The sequence below is a fragment of the Lacerta agilis genome, chromosome 5, assembly GCF_009819535.1.
Source record: "Lacerta agilis isolate rLacAgi1 chromosome 5, rLacAgi1.pri, whole genome shotgun sequence".
Classification (NCBI taxonomy): domain Eukaryota; kingdom Metazoa; phylum Chordata; class Lepidosauria; order Squamata; family Lacertidae; genus Lacerta; species Lacerta agilis.
This window is the reverse complement of record NC_046316.1, coordinates 12,628,497-12,646,533: the sequence shown is the minus strand read 5'-3', so window position 1 is coordinate 12,646,533 and position 18,037 is coordinate 12,628,497. Positions and strand designations below refer to the sequence as shown.

The 18,037-nt window shown below is 47.1% G+C and overlaps 1 protein-coding gene across 17 annotated transcripts in view; it reads left to right on the top strand.

Moving 5' to 3' along the window:
* The window catches only part of PAX2 (paired box 2), a 130,955-nt gene extending 118,126 nt beyond the window's left edge, over positions 1–12,829 (top strand). For 10 of the 17 annotated variants that reach the window (XM_033148647.1, XM_033148656.1, XM_033148651.1 and 7 more), the window contains 3 exons: positions 1,894–1,995; positions 8,662–8,748; positions 12,619–12,829. In XM_033148647.1, the coding sequence (XP_033004538.1) occupies positions 1,894–1,995; positions 8,662–8,748; positions 12,619–12,800 (371 nt within the window). In that variant the 3' untranslated portion in view covers positions 12,801–12,829. Of the gene's footprint in view, positions 1–1,893; positions 1,996–8,661; positions 8,749–11,897 lie in introns of all 17 variants that reach the window. The other 7 variants (XM_033148661.1, XM_033148658.1, XM_033148662.1 and 4 more) reach the window with 2 other exon arrangements.
* Positions 12,830–18,037: the final 5,208 nt, after the last annotated feature.

Genomic DNA, 18,037 nt, shown 5'->3' with positions numbered 1-18,037 from the left:
CTGTACGCCGGCTCCCTCGGCCACTCAAGTGAGACGAGTGCCGCAATCCCAGAGTCGTCTGCGACTGGACCTAACCGTCAGGGGTCCCTTTACCTTTACGGAAAGGTGGGACATTCTGGGATCAAATCAGAAACTGGGATGGCTTCTGTAAATTCTGGACTGTCCTTGGAAAATAGGGACATTTGGAGGGTCTGGGGTGTGTTACTGGAGACATCCCTTCAATTTTTTTATTTGTTTGTTTAATAAAGCAAGGCACAAACTGGATACTGAAGTGAACAAGATAACAAAAGTGTTTGGAAAGCATGCGACAAAGAAAGGTTGAAGACTGTGTGCTAAAAGGTTAGGGTGGAAATAATGGATTTCAAAAAAAGGAAAAACCACCCTCACCAAGGGTCCCTTTTGCTTAAAAAAAAGAGAGCAGATATTTATCAGAGCTTTTTAAAGGCCCCCTGTACCCTATGATTAAGTCACACTAGTTTTAACTCAGTTCTTTGTTTTGTGTCCTTTTAGCATCTCTTTAGTCTTATCTTTGAGATGATCTTTTTAAATGAAGGCTGTGATTTGTGGGTTCTCTTATCCTTGAAGATGTACCACTGAAAGAAAGTCATGCCAGAGCTTTGGTTAGAGGAAAGAGCTGGTCTCTACTGAATGTTTCCCATAAAAAGTTCAGGCGGTCTATTACTATTTCTTTCACCCAGAATCCCTGCTGTATGCTCTGAAAACATGCAGTTGGAAAGGCTTCCTCCTGCCCAGAGTAGACACAACATGTGTATAGTGGTATTGCAGTAAAGCCAGCAAGGGAGCAGCAGCAATACTTAATTCTGGACTTAATTCTGCTCCTAATGGGACAATTCCTTCTGGAAATAAACAAAAGCTTCCCCCCGCAGCTGTTTCTGAAGATGGGCCTTGTGTGCCAGTGAGAAAAAACAAATGAATGGATATTTCATCTTCAGGAGAAAAGTCTCACCCAACATAATTTAAACATTTATTATTTATTTTAGTTTGTACAGGGGCAGATAAAAACGCTTCAGTCCTCAAAGAGTCTTATTCCTGATAGTTTCCAAATTAATCTTTTGAAAGCTCACCCAGCTCTGTCAAGAACACTTGCTGTTATCGTTATTTGTTACATATTTATTAGAGTTTGTGTTGTTATGGGTGCAATCATACGAAAGCAAACCTGCAAATAAAGGAAGCTGGATTATATGGGGCTGAATTCCCAGGATTGGGCTGCATATCCTAGAATTGTAGAACTGTAGGGTTGGAGAGGGGGCACAACGGTCATCTTGTCCAACCCCCTGCAATGCAATAATCTTTTGCCCAACATGGGGCTCAAACCCATGACCCTGAGATTAAGAGTCTCATGCTCTACCGACTGAGCTAACCTATATAATCAAAGACTTGTTAGCTTCGCAAAGTATATTACAACCCATACATACCCATTTATCCTTGCGTAAAGCTGTGGAATTGAGACTTAGGTTGCAATACTAGGTACCTTTACCTGGCACAAAATCACTTTGAGTTCAGTGCAACTTACTTGCATAGGATAGGGCTGCATGGTTGCCCAATTCTGCTCCTGTCCCTGTTGAACTGAATCAGATTTACTTCTGGGTTAGCAGGCATACAATTCTAGCTGCATCACTGAATAAAAGTGCATAGGGTTTTGTTTGTTTTGAACACAACAGGCACCGTTTTAACTTCTGTTAAGGAAGGTACAGATGCCTTTGTAGATTTAAGAGGAATGTTTATCTGCCAAACAACCTGCTACACCCAAATGCCACCTAGTGAGCTCGCAGCTGAGGTGCAATCTGTGAACTAGGAGCTTCCTTCCTTGCAGTTCACACCCTGAGTTACTGTACTGAAATTGGCTCTCCCTCCTTTTTTTCTCCTTGCTAGGTCGTGACATGGCAAGCACAACCCTGCCTGGCTACCCACCCCATGTTCCACCCACCGGACAGGGCAGCTACCCAACCTCAACTCTTGCAGGAATGGTGCCTGGTAAGTTCTTCTTGCTTGACACATTTGTGACTGTTCCAGTTTTGATTAGACAGAAGAACAGCCTGCTTTTATTTTCAAATTTGTCACATTTGGGCAAGGTGCTTGAGGGTGTGGTCGTTTTCTTGGATGATACTGAAAACAGTTGGGGAAATTCGATTGGTAGAAGACATGGCAGCTGCTGAAAATGTTCTGAGTGAAGCCAGTACAGTGGCACCTCTGGTTACGTACTTAATTCATTCCGGAGGTCCGTTCTTAACCTGAAACTGTTCTTAACATGAAGCACCACTTTAGCTAATGGGACCACCCGCTGCCACTGCACCACCAGAGCACAATTTCTGTTCTTATCCTGAAGCAAAGTTCTTAACCTGAAGTGTTATTTCTGGGTTAGTGGAGTATGTAACCTGAAGCGTATATAACATGAAGCGTATGTAACCCGAGGTACCACTGTAAGTCAAATCATAATTTCTCCAACCGGTTGTTGTTGTTGTTCAGTCGTGTCCGACTCTTCGTGACCCCATGGACCAGAGCACGTCAGGCACGCCTATCCTTCACTGCCTCCCGCAGTTTGGCCAAAGTCATGTTAGTAGCTTTGAGAACACTGTCCAACCATCTCATCCTCTGTCATCCCCTTCTCCTTGTGCCCTCCATCTTTCCCAACATCAGGGTTCTCCAACCTATTCAGGCTCTATTCGACATTTTTGGCCTCTAAATGGCCCGAGACCAGAATATCTCAGGAACCGCATCCTGCCCTGAATGAGTCTGCTACACTAAGACACTTCTCTTTCTGCTCTTGGATGTATAGCAGATGGGCACAAGAGTTTGGGCCTTTTCAGTGATGGTGTCCAAAATTTGGAACAGCCTTCTAAGAGAGGTCTTGCTTGGCCCTATCAATTATATTCTGGTGGGCAGCCAAGTTAGATCTGTCTCTTAGTGATTTTGACTTGTTGTTTTCAGGAGTGGCGGTCCTTGACGTATTGGGGTCCTGGGCTGCATCAGCCTTATAGGTCAAAACCAGCACTTGAATTGGGCCAGGAACTAATTAGTAGCCACTGTAGTCAGGCCAGCATTGGTTTCATGTGCCCAGACAGTCTAGACCCAGTCAGCAACCTGGCCATTGCATTCTGCACCAACAGTAATTCTGTATGAGAACTACTTTTAATCTAATCACCTGATGGGTCTCAACGTGAGCCTAAGGCATACAGAGAGCTTGCACATTTTATCGCAAATAATCAACATACCTTGCATCTCCTTTCAGCAAATCAGAGTTCATGAACTTATTTTTTAAAAAGCCAGCCCCCCTTTTTGCATTCACAGGGAACTAAACTGCAACATGGAAAGGATTAATATGTGTGCCAGTTAGACGTATAGCTGTGTGTGCACACACTTCCAAACACTATTGCGTTGCTGGCCAAGCTAGATTGCTACTAATAGCTCAGAACAGTTGGCTGATGGGAGCTAATGTTTGGTAGGTAGATGCAGTGGCGTCGCTAGCCTCTGCGCTGCTGGGGGCGGCGGCAGCGCAGAGGCACCCCCTGGGGGAGGGGCACGACGCGCGCCGTGACGTCATCATGACGTCACGACGCACGTGTATACAGAAAGGGGGGATTTCCCCCTTTCCGAGGCTTTTTTTCGGCGGGGGGGGTGGTGACCAGCGAGGAGGGGGTGACGGGTGACCCCCACCTCGCTGGTCGCCCCCTCCCGCCGAAAAAAGCGGCGGAAAGCGGAAAAAGAAGCAGAGCGGCGCTTAAACGCGCCTGCTCTGCTTCCTTTCCAGGCTTTCCCCGCCCCCCCCGCGGTTTTTTCGGCGGGGGGGGTGGTGACCAGCGAGGAGGGGGTGACAAGGGTGACCCCCACCTCGCTGGTCGCCCCCCCCCGCCGAAAAAAAGCGGCGGAAAGCGGAAAAAGAAGCAGAGCGGCGCTTAAACGCGCCTGCTCTGCTTCCTTTCCAGGCTTTCCCCGCCCCCCCCCCCGCGGTTTTTTTCGGCGGGGGGGGGTGGTGACCAGCGAGGAGGGGGTGACAAGGGTGACCCCCACCTCGCTGGTCGCCCCCCCCGCCGAAAAAAAGCGGTGGAAAGCGGAAAAAGAAGCAGAGCGGCGCTTAAACGCGCCTGCTCTGCTTCCTTTCCAGGCTTTCCCCGCCCCCCCCCCGCGGTTTTTTTCGGCGGGGGGGGGTGGTGACCAGCGAGGAGGGGGTGACGGGTGACCCCCACCTCGCTGGTCGCCCCCCCTCCCGCCGAAAAAAAGCGGCGGAAAGCGGAAAAAGAAGCAGAGCGGCGCTTAAACGCGCCTGCTCTGCTTCCTTTCCAGGCTTTCCCCGCCCGCCCTCCCGCGGTTTTTTCGGCGCGCGGGGGGGGGGTGACCAGCGAGGAGGGGGTGACAACCCCCCTCGCGGGTCGCCCCCCCCGCCGAAAAAAAGCGGCAGAAGCACCCCATCCATGTGCTGCTGCTCCGGGGGTGACGGAGGGAGCGGCGGCGCGTGGGAGTGGCGGGAGGGGCCGCCGCTTGACACCCCCACCCGCCGCTGCTCACCCTGTCACTGGGGGCGTCCCGCCCCCACCGCCCCTCCCCAGCGACGCCCCTGGGTAGATGGCAATCTCAGTGTGCTTGAACAGGATAATGGCCTCCTCTCCACCCCGCAAACTAAAGGGAGGAGACTGGGGTAAGAATATACCTGATGACTGTTGGCTGAAGGAACTTTGAAGGTTCAGGGCTTTCTCTGGGGATCTGGTATTGGGTAGTAGATCTGCTGCTCATCGGAGTGCTTACTGCTGTTTCCTTCCACTGTTTTTTCCATATATATAAACAGTGGAGGGAAATAGCAGCAAGCACTCCGATGAGCAGCAGCTCTCTCACCCAAAGGAAACCACATCTGCAGAGTGATGCCCTGGAACATCCCACTGTTTAGGGAAGTGGGGAGCATGCAACGAAACACAGACCCATCCTGGCATTATTGCTGGCAGGAGAGCATCTTGCGGGAATGTACATGGATCAAAACTGAAACAGCTTGGAAATACTGAGGAGTTGCCAGTCCTGAATACGAAACCTACGTGTTTTGCATTAAGCATTTGTGTTGGCTTGAACTAAGTGAGGATTTAAGTCACAGGAAAGCAGCAAACCAACAACAGGTTGGATGGCAACTTGTCTAGGTGCTGATTATTATTATTTATTATTACTGAAAGAAATTCTTAAGGTACATGTGAAGAAGAGAAGCCTTTTAAATAATAATAATAATTTATTATTTATACCCCACCCATCTGGCTGGGTTTCCCCAGCCACTCTAGGTGGCTCTCAACAGAATACTAAAAACATGAGAAAACATCAAACATTAAAAACTTCCCTAAACAGGGTTGCCTTCAGATGTCCTCTGATAGGAGGGTGGGCGCCACTACTGAGAAGGCCCTCTGCCTCGTTCCCTGTAATCTCACTTCTCGCAGGGAGGGAGCCGCCAGAAGGCCCTCGGAGCTGAACTTCAGTGTCCGGGCTGAACGGTGGGGGTGGAGACACTTCTTCAGGTATACAGGACTGAGGTCATTTAGGGCTTTAAAGGTCAGCACCAACACTTTGAACTGTGCCCGGAAACGTACTGGGAGCCAATGTAGGTCTTTCAGGACCGGTGTTATATGGTCTCGGCGGCCACACCAAGTCACCAGTCTAGCTGCCGCATTCTGGATTAGTTGTAGTTTCCGGGTCACCTTCAAAGGTAGCCCCACATAGAGCGCATTGCAGTAGTCCAAGCGGGAGATAACTAGTGCATGAACCACTCTGGCGAGACAGTAGGGATATTAAATTTTGAGGAGATACTTAGGGAAAGTCCTTCTGAATGACTGGAACCTAGATGGCACTCCTTGTCTCCAGGAGATAAATTTCTATTTCTGACATTTATCCTCAGTTGCTATCGCTGTCCTAGAGATGTTACTTAAACCTCAGTTTCTGGAGCTGGGGACAGCCTGGCTCCCCAGTTCAACCCTGAGGAATGGGGGACACCACCGGTGAACCACATCGACCAGCAAAGTTCTATGAGGCTAGTGAAATGGAAATCCCCTGCTGCTTGAAAATGGAGGAGGAGGATGCTTTAGACTGAGTCTCATAGACCCGTAGTATTGTAGGAAGGGACCCTGAGGATCAGACTATTGAACAATCTAGCTCATCATTTTTTTACACTGTCTGGCAGTAGGTCTCCTGGATTTCAGAGACACTTCTCTCCCCTACCTAACTGGAGATGCTGAGTTTTTAAGCAGGGATCTTTGGCACGCAAAAGAGATGATGCTCTGCCACTTGAATTACAGCCCTTCCTGGCAATATGGGGTGGTTGTTCCTCAGGGCAGGCCTGTAATGTCCAGGGACCCCTTTGCTCCGCAGACTTTGTTATTCCTCAAAAGCATGGCCTCCCCTTGCCTTTTGACTCTTTGGCAACGTTTACAGAACATCCTAGGCTTTGGCAGAAAAGCTTCTGGACCATCAGAGAGAGCAGGTCACAGCCAGGGTCTGCTGTAAAGGGAGCAGTTAAACAGAATCCAGTGCTGATGAGGAAATTACATGTGTTTCATTAGTGATCGGGGAAGGAGATAGCTCAGTTCCTCTTGGTCACAGTTGAGCTCAAAAGCTCATTATCCTGCAGCACGTTTCCTTTCACTCCTCGTCAATAAACACCTTTCACACTCGCTGCATCTCCCTCCCTGGATCCCCTTGACTGCTCTGGAGAGAGAGGAAGAGAGAGAGAGAGAGAGGCTCTTTCTCCTCTACTTAACCTGCACTTCAGATTCACTGTAAACAGTTTAGGGTGACAATACAGATGGGAGAGGGGCAGCAGCCGAGACTTCTTTTTACAGACATAGATAGGGCTTTGCGAAGAAACTCCTCTCTGACTTGTCCAAGTCCCTGCACCTGCTTTCCTTACAGGGGCGGGGGAAAGAAATTCAGCACAATTTTCATTCGTTTGCAAAGCCACCCAATTTGCGCTTCCTGAAATGATGCCTAAGCCGAAACACAGCTAGCCTTCGAAATCCACACTTCTACGAATTTTGTGATGTAATTATCCAACTGGAAGAGAGTGTATATAAGAATCACAGAAACATAAAGTTGGACGGGACCCTGAGGGTCATGTAATCCAACCCCCGGAGGAAAAGTGGGCAAAAAATGCACGTAAACCGGAGGTGCCACTTTAGATAATGGGGCCTGCTGCTGCTGCTGCCACTGCCTCACGATTTCTGTTCTCATCCTGAAGTAAGTTCTTAACCCGAGCTGCTACTTCTGGGTTAGCGGAGTCGGCAACCCGAAACGTTTGTAACCCATTTGTGAACACAATACAAGGGTACCTTGGGTTATAGACGCTTCAGGTTACAGACTCCACTAACCCAGAAATAGTTAAGAACTTTGCTTCAGGATGAGAACAGAAATTGTGTTCCGGCAGCGCGGCAGCAGCGGGAGGCCCCATTAGCTAAAGTGGTACCTCAGGTTAAGAACAGTTTCAGGTTAAGAACGGACCTCTGGAACAAATTAAGTTCTTAACCCAAGGTACCACTGTATACAAAATGCATAATTTTAGTGGGAACTGCTTGCATAAATGCACAGGCGTTGCAAGGGGGCGGGGGGCGCTCCGCCCTGGGTTCCAGGGGAGGGGGGGTGACACTTGGGCCAGCCCCGCCCCGCTGGCAGACCCGAGCAAGCCGCGGAGCGAAGCCGCTCCACCCCGCGGTCCATCAGGGGTCCGCCCGTCGGCACTGCCCCGCGCGATCAGGACAGGGAAGCCCCAGGAGCTGGCAGGATGGACTGTGTAGTCCATCTCAGAGGGCGCTGCTGCTCCAGCGGCGACTGAGCGACCCGCCGAGCGAGCGCAGGCTCGTGAGGCTTCCCCCTCCGTGCTGCTTTGCCTCAGGAGCCAGCGCTTGTTCAGTGGGTTGCCGCTGGAGCAGCAACACCAGCAGGATGGACTGCGCATGCCTGGACGGGCTTGCTCGGGGCTCTCCTGCCAGTGCCGCATACGCTGTACCTGCACATTGGGAGTGGCGCTCTGCTGGTGGGCCAGTCCTGGACGGGCTTGCTCGGGGCTTTCCTGCCGCTGGTGCACCACTACAGAGTGCTGCGTGCTGCCGGCAAGCCGCGGAGCGAGGCTGCTCCGCCCGGGGCTCACCCACCGGCGGTGTGATGCTCCCAGCACGCGTGCTGGGAGCAAAACCACGCCCCCGAGTGCTTCTGGGTTTGCCGCCCCGGGTAGCCGGGCGTCTTCCTCCGCCCCTGTCCAGAGGACAGACCGACCAAATCCTCCAAAACAGCACGTCAGAAATAGAAGATGTTTAACGCCTGCATTGCGTTAGTCCACACAGGCAAAGCCGAAATCACAGTGAAAGCGGGGAGATGGAGAAAGCACAAGGAAATGCAACTCACGAGTGTGGCTTCATGCTTCCTCTCCCTTGCTAGGCATTGTCACAATTTTGCTCCCCCCCCTTCAAGGTAAAGGCAAAGCGACCCCTGACCATTAGGTCCAGTTGCGGACGACTCTGGGGTTGCGGAGCTCATCTCGCTTTATTGGCCGAGGGAGCCGGCGTACAGCTTTCGGGTCATGTGGCCAGCATGACTAAGCCACTTCTGGCGAACCAGAGCAGAGCACGGAAACGCCGTTTGCAACATACTTAATGAATGGGTCACCCCTCCTTTGCTCTTTTCTAGGGAGTGAATTCTCAGGAAATCCTTACAGCCACCCTCAGTACACAACCTACAATGAGGCCTGGAGGTTCAGCAACCCTGCGTTACTAAGTGAGTATCTCTCCTGCATCCCCTTCCATCTATTGCTCTCTCCTTCTTTTTGTCTCTTTGTTTTCTTTTCCTTATTTGTTTCTATTTCACGGGGGAGGGCGGTACATTCCCACCTCCAAATGACTTCATCATTTAGCCATCAGCTCAGTTCATTGTCCCTGGCAGTTAATAATTTGAGGATGACCTGATCATTTATACAAATGAGGTACCTTTGGTTATTTTGCCCCACTCCACACCCCTGCCCATTTCTCTATTTTGCAAGGCTATTTATGTATTTGAACAAGGTATACATTACTTAACACCAGAGTTTATAAGCAGCCAACGGTAAGGTTATAAAGAACATACCGTTGGCAAAATCAATTAACAGAAAACCCTATAAGACAATGGGCAATGTTTGATGGTGTAGAAAAGAAATGGGACACAATGGCTTAAAAAGCTTCAGTAACTTAGTAATCGTCATAGTTTATTCCAGGATCGTTAATATCTCACTATTACTAAGTTACTAAAGCTTTTCAAAACTTGAAAATGGCAGGCAGTGGTGTTCAGACAGTCACCTACCTCGGTTTTTACATGACCAAACTGGCTAGAAACAGATTGTAGTCCCGTAGAGTGTACTAATTCTGGAACTGTTGCTGGTAAACTGGTTCTGTAGGGTTTTGTGGCGTTTCAGAAACCTGCAAAACCTAACTGACCAGAAAACAACAGAAAAGAATCTGTGCAGCACTGATGCAACTTTCAGTTTTCCTAACAGCTATGTCTCCAGCTGCTCCCCCCCCCCCCCGGTTTTATGAAAGGCATGTGAAAAAAGAAGCTATGGAAACTCCTGTTGCAAAAGTTGGCCAATTTGACAGGACAGGGTGTGGCCTTCTGGACCACCAATATAACATACCCTCCAACATTTCTCCAATGAAAATAGTGACGTCCAATAATAATAGTACATCACCCATCTGACTGGGTTTCCCCAGCCACACTGGGCGGCTTCAAACATCTATAAAAACATTAAACATTTAAAAACTTCCCTATATAGGGCTGCTTTCATATGTCCAAGGTTGTACACTTACTTATTTCCTTGGCTCGGGGGTTGCATAACTCCATACCGTCCAACATGTCTCTGATGAAAACAGGGGCATCCTAAGGGAAAATGGGACATTCTGAGATCAAATCAGAAACTGGAACAACTTCTGTAAATCCGGGACTGTCCCTGGAAATTAGGAACACTTTGAGGGTCTGTTATAATAGAAGATAGGATGAGTAGCTCCAGACTCCAGCATCGCTGCAATTTACTTAGGCAGGGCAGAATGGTGGCTGCATGGGCCAGTCTAGCCCTCCAACAGACTGATACTGGAAGGCTCAGGAGTCAGACCAGATGAGGATTAGTTAGCCCTAGACCCAAGATGACCTGCAACATTCCCTCTCACTACATCATGCTCTCTAGGCATTTTAGAGAAGCATTCATGCACGGGCAAAATAAATATTATCGAGTCCCTCCTGTGTAAGCACAGAACCCCAGAGGGTTTTATCCCGCCCACTTTCCCGCGTGAGCTCCCCTGTCTACTCGCAGCGAATTCCAAAGTATCCCCATCTCTGCATGCCTGAGATGAAGGCCTCACAGCTATTTACAGAGCCATTTATCCTAATATGAAACAGATTTGAGACAAGAGTCTTTAATTCTCACGGGGCTCTATTCATTAGCTTCCATCTCTTTCCTGCATCTGATTAGCCCCTTGATCATGTAAACGCATCAGAAATTGAAGTGCGTTAAAAGCAGTTGTTTACTGACTGTGTAAAGAAACTCAAAAGAGAAGGGTATCTTCCACCTGCGAGGGTATTTCTCCAAAAAGCCATGGGTGTCTTACCTAGTTGATGTGGCTGTTACTGAGCACCCTCTGGTCCTACACTCACCACCCTAAGAATCTGACCAGTTCCTCTGCACACAGCGTAAGAACAGTCCTGCTGCATCAGAGCAAAGGCATATCTAGTCCAGCTTCCTAATGGGCAACTTAAAGCAGAGGGACTAGAAGCAATTCCATACTTTTGCTGGTTCAGGCCCCTCCTACACCTTCCCCTCAAGTTCCCTAAAACTGATTGCTTAAACAAGACTCTCATGTGCTCATCCCTGGGTGGGCTCGAACTACCAGCCAGACACACTGGTCCACTGCGCCACATGCTTCAAGTTTGTGCTCTTCTAGTTTTGTTGTTGCAAAAATCGGCCTTGCCCTTAGCGGCAGCATCAGCCCTTTTGTAAAATTTCTCACACTTTTTTTTTACAAACTTGCCCATCAATTTAATCACTGTCTGCTTTGCAGCTTTTTTTCTAGGCACACTCCTTTTCCTCCCCTGATTTTCGACACCCCTGAATATTTAGCAGGGCTGAATATTTAAACTGATACAAAGAAGGCTATGTACCTTTTTATTTATTTATTTATTTATTTATTATTATTAAAAAAACCAGATCAGTACTTCCCCTCCCTGGACCAGGCAACCCAGGTATTTTGGAAGCATAAAGCTCTTATGTATCATCAATAGGCTCACAAAGTGAGCAAAGTATTCAGCACCATAACATTTTGAACTGTAATTGTGGTGGAATCAGCAGAGAGGGTTCCAAATCTGACATTTAGCATCCGTGAGGTGCTTTTTTGGGAAATATTCCTATGAATGCAGGCAAGTGACAATTGCTACACGAGGAATCTAGGCAGGGGTGCCAACTTGAATAAAATATTGTGGGGCCCAGGTAAGCCCCGCCTAATCGATCACAAGACACATACCATTTGAATGGCAATGTCCATCAACTTTGGGGGAGGGGCCCCGACCCCCTCAAATATTTTACTGGGCGGCCAAAGGGAACTCGGCCTCTAGGAATTGGCTCCTATGAATCTAGGTTATCCTCCTGAACAGCATCTAGCTGGAATGCAGCTGCTGCACCAGAACTCTTTCTGTGTGACTAGCACTATGTAATTTAGCAAATGCAGGTTTCCCTGTTCTTTATATTGGCCACTAATGAGTCCCCACCCTCGGGTTTCTGTCTCTAGTTCCTTTTAATATGCCTCTCTCCCTCTCTCTCTCTCTCTTTCTTCCTTCCTTTCTTTTCTTATTTTATTTTACTGTATGTCCTTTCAATCAGTCCATTCTTCTCCTGTGTTAACTTTCAGGTTCCCCTTATTATTATAGTGCCACATCCCGGGGCTCCGCACCTCCCACTGCTGCCGCTGCCTATGACCGCCACTAGTTACCATGGAAACCACATGAAACTGCAGGGTGACAGCCTAGGCCTCCATATTGTACCTGTCTGATGAACATTCTGCGCCACTCGGAAGGATGAAGAAAACTTTCTCCGTGTCCCTCGCCTGCCCCTTTCGCCCCCTCCGCCCTCTTTCAGACTGCAGAAACGTACTGGAATACCGCACATTTGAGAACTTCGTGCCCCCTTGTAACCCAACCAAGCTACTTCACTGGATTGATGGCAAAAGCAGGCCTGCGGCCAGGGCCTCCTGCTCCTGTTGCTATTGCCACTGCAGTACTTCAGACCACCCCACACAAATTGTTCCTCGGTTCTCTAGCCTTCCATGCGAGGCTTCCCAAACCTCTTAAGCGTGAGGGGAATCTGAGCAATATATATAGCCTGCACTGTCTTCTTTTGGGAGTGGTATGGACAGAAGGTAACAAAGGAGAGAATGCTGCGTACAACTCGTTGTTCTCCCACAAGAGATCATCTGTGAGAAACACCTCCGCCTGATAAGCGACGGTTTCCAAGAAGCCAGAGGGAACCAACTGGCTGGGTCTAGCAAAGGGGGAAAAGACCTGTGTCATCCTCTCTGTGTGTCCGGCAAGGGTTGTTTTGTGTGACCCATTTCCCTCCCATTTCCTCCATAGGTTGGTTGAATAAGGCCTTTGCTTTCCTTACCGTTCCATCCGAAGAACGACTGCGTCCGATACGGGCTGGAGTTGGGACGGCAAGTCTCTCACACACATGCACACACACCTACAGAGTCAAGTCAAGACAGGAGGATGGAGCGATGTCAACCCGCTGGCAAAATGAAGAACTCTATAAATAGATATATAAATATAACTGTTTTTAATGCTTTGTCCGGAAGGTCTGTAAAAAAAAAAAAAAAAAGGAGGGGAGGGAAATGAACAAATCCCCCGTTTTCTAAAAATCAAAAAGTCCTGGCAAAAACAAGCTGAAATATCTCCCCAACCTGAACGGCAGACATGAAGAATAGTTCTCCCCTTTCATTCCTAGGTTTCATTTCTTTTTTCTGTTACGCGCTGGAGTTGTTACATGCATGGCGGAGAGGAGTGCAAGTGTATTCTGTGGGGAACTTGTTCACCTAATACACAACTCCAGCAAGATTTATGAAGGAAAAAGCTTAAATCCCCCAGCGACTGGTGTGCCACATTTCATTAATCACTGCTGAAGGGGTAGAAACATTTTGGGCATGTGACACTGAACAAAAACAATTCCAGACCAACTGGGAATGTTTTCTGGTTCTCTGTCCTTCCATTTCTGCTATACCAATATGGACTAGATGGAGGTATGGGGTAAGGAGTGTGTGTTTCTTCTCTCCATGGAGCTGTGGTACTCTGAAATAGTGGCATACAGCAAAAAGCAGGTGTCTTATCCTTGAACCTCAAGCTTGTTTTAAATGAGTCTTACATCAGTCAGCAGAGCACCTCCCCTGTTCTTGGGGCTGTTCATTTCCTTGTTTCTGCATGCCTAAAAACTGAGCAGAATTTGGATTTCTAAGAAGTTCACTTTTTTTTCTTTAAGGCTAATTTCCTGTCTTTGTGGACCCATAGACGAAAACACGCAGTTACCGTTCTATAAAAGGTTGCTGCAGCAGAGAGGTGGGATCCTGCATCACTCTCTATCCTCTTACCTTGGCATCTGCTTTAAGTTCCGTAGGCAGTGCTCGTCTCCTCTTGCGACCACACCATGGTTAAAAAAATCCCAAATTATGCAAACTCTCAAAATGAACACGCAGAAAGGCACATCTGCGTTAACTGGTGGTTTACAGACATTGTTTTTGCATGTGGAATTTGCAGCAGGGTTGGGTGTTGCACTGAAGGGTGACATTTAAGCAGAAGACGGCAGAACAAAATTTGCTCACATTTTGTATTTCATAAATCTGGTGTGTGGTGAGCAGTTATCCACAGAGGAAAGGGAAAGCGTTCATGGGGCAAACACAACATCCTCCTCCAGTTTACATCTTGCCTCACCCAGAAGGCAGAGTGCGGACCGAATTTCAAACTAGCGTAAAGCAGAAGGTTTTTAGCCCTGTTCTTTTCGTTCCCTTTTTTCTTTTTACAAATTGCCATATCCAAGGGGAAATAAGAGATCTCTGTATTCGGGGCAATACTTTGGCTTTATAAACCCCTTCTATAGGGATCAACAAAGCATGTTGATCGTCAGGAACTCCAATGGCGCCTTTCCATTTCTCTCTCTAACCTGCTTGCCCCGGGTGAATTGACCAACTCTCTTTTAATTCACCTATATTTGTCTGAGACGATTCAAACAATTGTTTGCTTGTCAGAGACGCTCACAAGAACAACCTTTTTATGTTCTAGGCCTATGGAAGTTACCTATATCCACATCTGTGCTGTATACTGTCTGCCATTAACACACACCCCCCCCCCCAAATTATAAGGCTGTAGCAGGAAATCATTCTGTAAATATACCTGCTCTTTTATCTCATCCAGTGCACACAAAGAAACATTGGGCAAACAAACCGTTTCAGTGCTTCCTCAAACCTCATCCCAAACCCCGTTTTATCCAGCTACTGTCCCTACATCGCTCAACAGTTTAAACACATACGCACACCAATTGCTCATGCCTCTTTGACTCTGTTTGGGGGAACGGTACATGTAAGATTGCCCATTCGACTAATGTTGAATGTACCCCCCCCCCAAGAATGTCTGGGAAGGAAAATAGCTAACTGGGTCAACTGAAAACTTGAATCCCCAACTTTGGCTATCCCAGAAAAGAGAGGGTGTAAGAACACTGACACACATCTCACCTACTTAAAATTATCTGGTTCAGGAAAACACAAATAAAGGAAGATGCAACTGAGAATAGTCTGACCTTTCATTCATGGTCTTGTACTTACACTGGTAGAAAAGAGGGGGAATATGTGTCTGTCCATAACCACTGGTTTGATTTGGGGCCCCGCTGACATTGATAATGTTACATTGATTTTGATTTGGCCTGGCATGATCATAAAGAGAGTAAGCAATTCTATTTGGAACATCCTATGCAAAGGACTACTAGGCTCAGTCTTAGTCTTTCCGCCTTGTCTCCTGAAGAGCCACCTGCAAATGTGTATTACATTTGCCAAAGAATTTCTTGTGTTGGCCCCTGCTGTTTTGAGTTACAGTTGGTGGATTGCATTGTAAAGCAGTATTATAGTTAAGTTTAGTAACTGACAAGGGGGATTTACGTGGTGACATTATACGGAAGACAACCATCAATATTCAAATAGATTCAACTGGACTGGACTATGCGGGAAATGCAAAAATTATTTAATATTTTGTTATTTGCGGGGAGGGGGATTTGCTGCTTTGTAGGAAGATGATGTTTGTAATGTGAAGGCAATTCCTCTTGTATATAATAAGCCCATTCTCCATCTTCATCATGCTAGTGATTGAAACAGGCTCACCTCATCGTGTAGATAAAAGAACGCACCGTCTGTACTGTTTGAATCGCATTGTGCTCACTGAAAACAAAGCTCTGTGTTCAATAAAGCACAGCACAAACTCGGAATCTGTGGGAACAAACAAGCCTGACAAGGCCTTTTCCCTGGCAACCTCCAGCAACCCCCCCCCCCAAGTGGTTTACTTTACCACTACTCTTTTTATATATATATCTATAAAAACCTAAACAAAAAAAAACTGAAAAGGCAGGGAAAGAAAAACACACAAAAAAAAAAATGGAATGGAAAAAAAATCTCTATGCAAAAGAAAAAAAAATGAAAAAATGTTAGCATCTTTTGCATTTCTGCCCATGTGTCCTGATTCCTCTACTTTTGCTGCCATGATATATTTCTCCATTGGTCTCCCTATGGTTTTGCTCCCCTTCCACAGAGGGCTGCCTGATGGCCAACACAAATAGGTGAATTGAAGACTTTGGAGGGTCCAGCCCCCCCCCCCCTTGGGACCTTATTTGGGCATGCTGTGCCACCTCGTGCTTTCTGTTTCCCCCAGCTGTACAATAGGAATAAAAAGAAAACACCCTTACCTGGTGGGGTGTTGTGATTCTTTGCTTGCTAGTATCGCCTGAGTAATTTGGACACCTTTGGAGAGAAATCTCGGGGGGTGTTTCGGGGTGGCAACCAATATTACCCTCGGTTATCTTCCTCTCATCCGTCTTGTCATGTTGTTGTTTCCTCTCATTTACTGGCTGCATCTCCTCCCAAAATTAATCCCTGGTAGAAAAAGAACAACCTTGACTGTATCTACTTTTCTGTGTTGGGGGAAAAAAGGACACCACAAGCTCTTGCCAATGACATAGGCCACAGGGAATATCAACCACAGTCTTCTTTACGTCAGCCAGGAATGGCTCAGCCACAGAAAGGGAAAAGCGGGGTAGGGGGGTGTTGTTGGAGTTTATAGAATGGTAGAGATGAGGGGAGCAAGACAATTTCTGTTGCAACAGGCACCTTTTGTGATCTGTGAGTGTTCTTTAAAAGAATAGTGTCTTTGGCGGTGATGAGGCCTCGTGCAGAGACGGGGCTGTTGCATGTTTTCTCACCCATGGATAGTGACAATTAAAATACAGAGGAAAAGATCCTGAACTAATCACAGACCAATGTGAAGCTATTAAACTGTCAAAAAAAAACAAAACAAAACAAAATCAAATGACACTCTTTATCTCCTCTTGAGTCTTCCTTTAAAGAAAATTTGAAGTATTTTCTCTCGCTGAACTGTCTAAAATCAATAATAACCTTCGTGGTAAAGAGCACACAGGTGTGGTGGCTTGGTTTATCTTGGGGAACAAGAAGGAAAGACAAATGTTGAGTTACATAGCAACTTGGAACCAGTGCTGTGTTTCTAGAAAAAGAGGGGCCAGAGCTCACCATGAACCCCCCGTTGTTATCTCAGAATGTGCTGGAGCTCCAGTGAGCTCCTGCTGGAAAAAAAAGGCCTGCTTGGAACTAACCTAACTTGGATCCTACCCACACAAGTTTCTGCCCATTTTGTTTCCACACACTTTAGGGCGCAGAGTGATGAAACTAAGAAAGAAGGGGCCACGACTGCAGAGAACTTCATGTAACCCTCCAGGCTTTTGCATCTCCACCTGGCCATTCTTCATTTCTTTGGTTGGTTTTTGGCAGATAAGAAATAAAAACCATTTCTTTTTTTATGTCAACCTGTGACATAAAGAGACTCATAGCTTGCTTATCTCTGTTCGCTCACTTCCCAACCCGTCCTTTTACCGTGTTTCTTCTAAAATAAGACATAGCCATAAAATAAGCCATAGCAGGATTTCTATGCATTTGCGAAATATAAGCTATTCCCTGAAAATAAGCCATAGTGACGCGGCACCTCCCATTAAAACAGCCTGGAGAGGCGTGGCTATGCAGCGTACCAATGCGACGTGGTTAAAATAAGACATCCCCTGAAAATAAGCCATACTGTGTTTTGCTGAGGGAAAAAAATATAAGACGGTGTCTTATTTTAGGAGAAACACAGTATTTTTAAATTGAGTCACCTCTGTGATATCCAAGTTAAGGGACATCCCCAAACTGGTGTGCTCTGTATGTTTTGGACAATAACCACAAGGACCAGCCAGCACTTGGTCAAGGTAGGCTGACTTGACCCCTACCTGAACTGTAAATTGGCACAAGAAGATACAAGGGTGATAATCAATGCTGGTCTTTTCTGAGCAGTGCTATTTTTCCAGAAAAGGTGGAACTCGCCATGAACGCCTCTCTTGTTCTCTCATAATGGCAATGCCGCATACCTGAGAGGTGCCGGAACTGAGTTCCAGCTGGGGGAGAAAGCCCTTACTCTGGGTAAACCCACTGAAGTTAATGGACATGACAAGCCTGGGTTCATTAATTTTAAAGGGTCTACTGTATTCTGAGTTGAAAACAAACCATAGTTTTAACCACAAATTTAAGTGGATGGGCAGCCCAAATCTAGAAGGTCTAAGCAGTAATATATATTTAAGGCAGTGCTATCTGTGCTATTTTAGATGCTTCATGAAGTTTCAAAGGCGAGAGGACTGGAATATTGATGGACCAAAGGTAGGGCTGGGAAGGAAAAGAGGGAGTCTAAAGTTTGTGTAGTTACT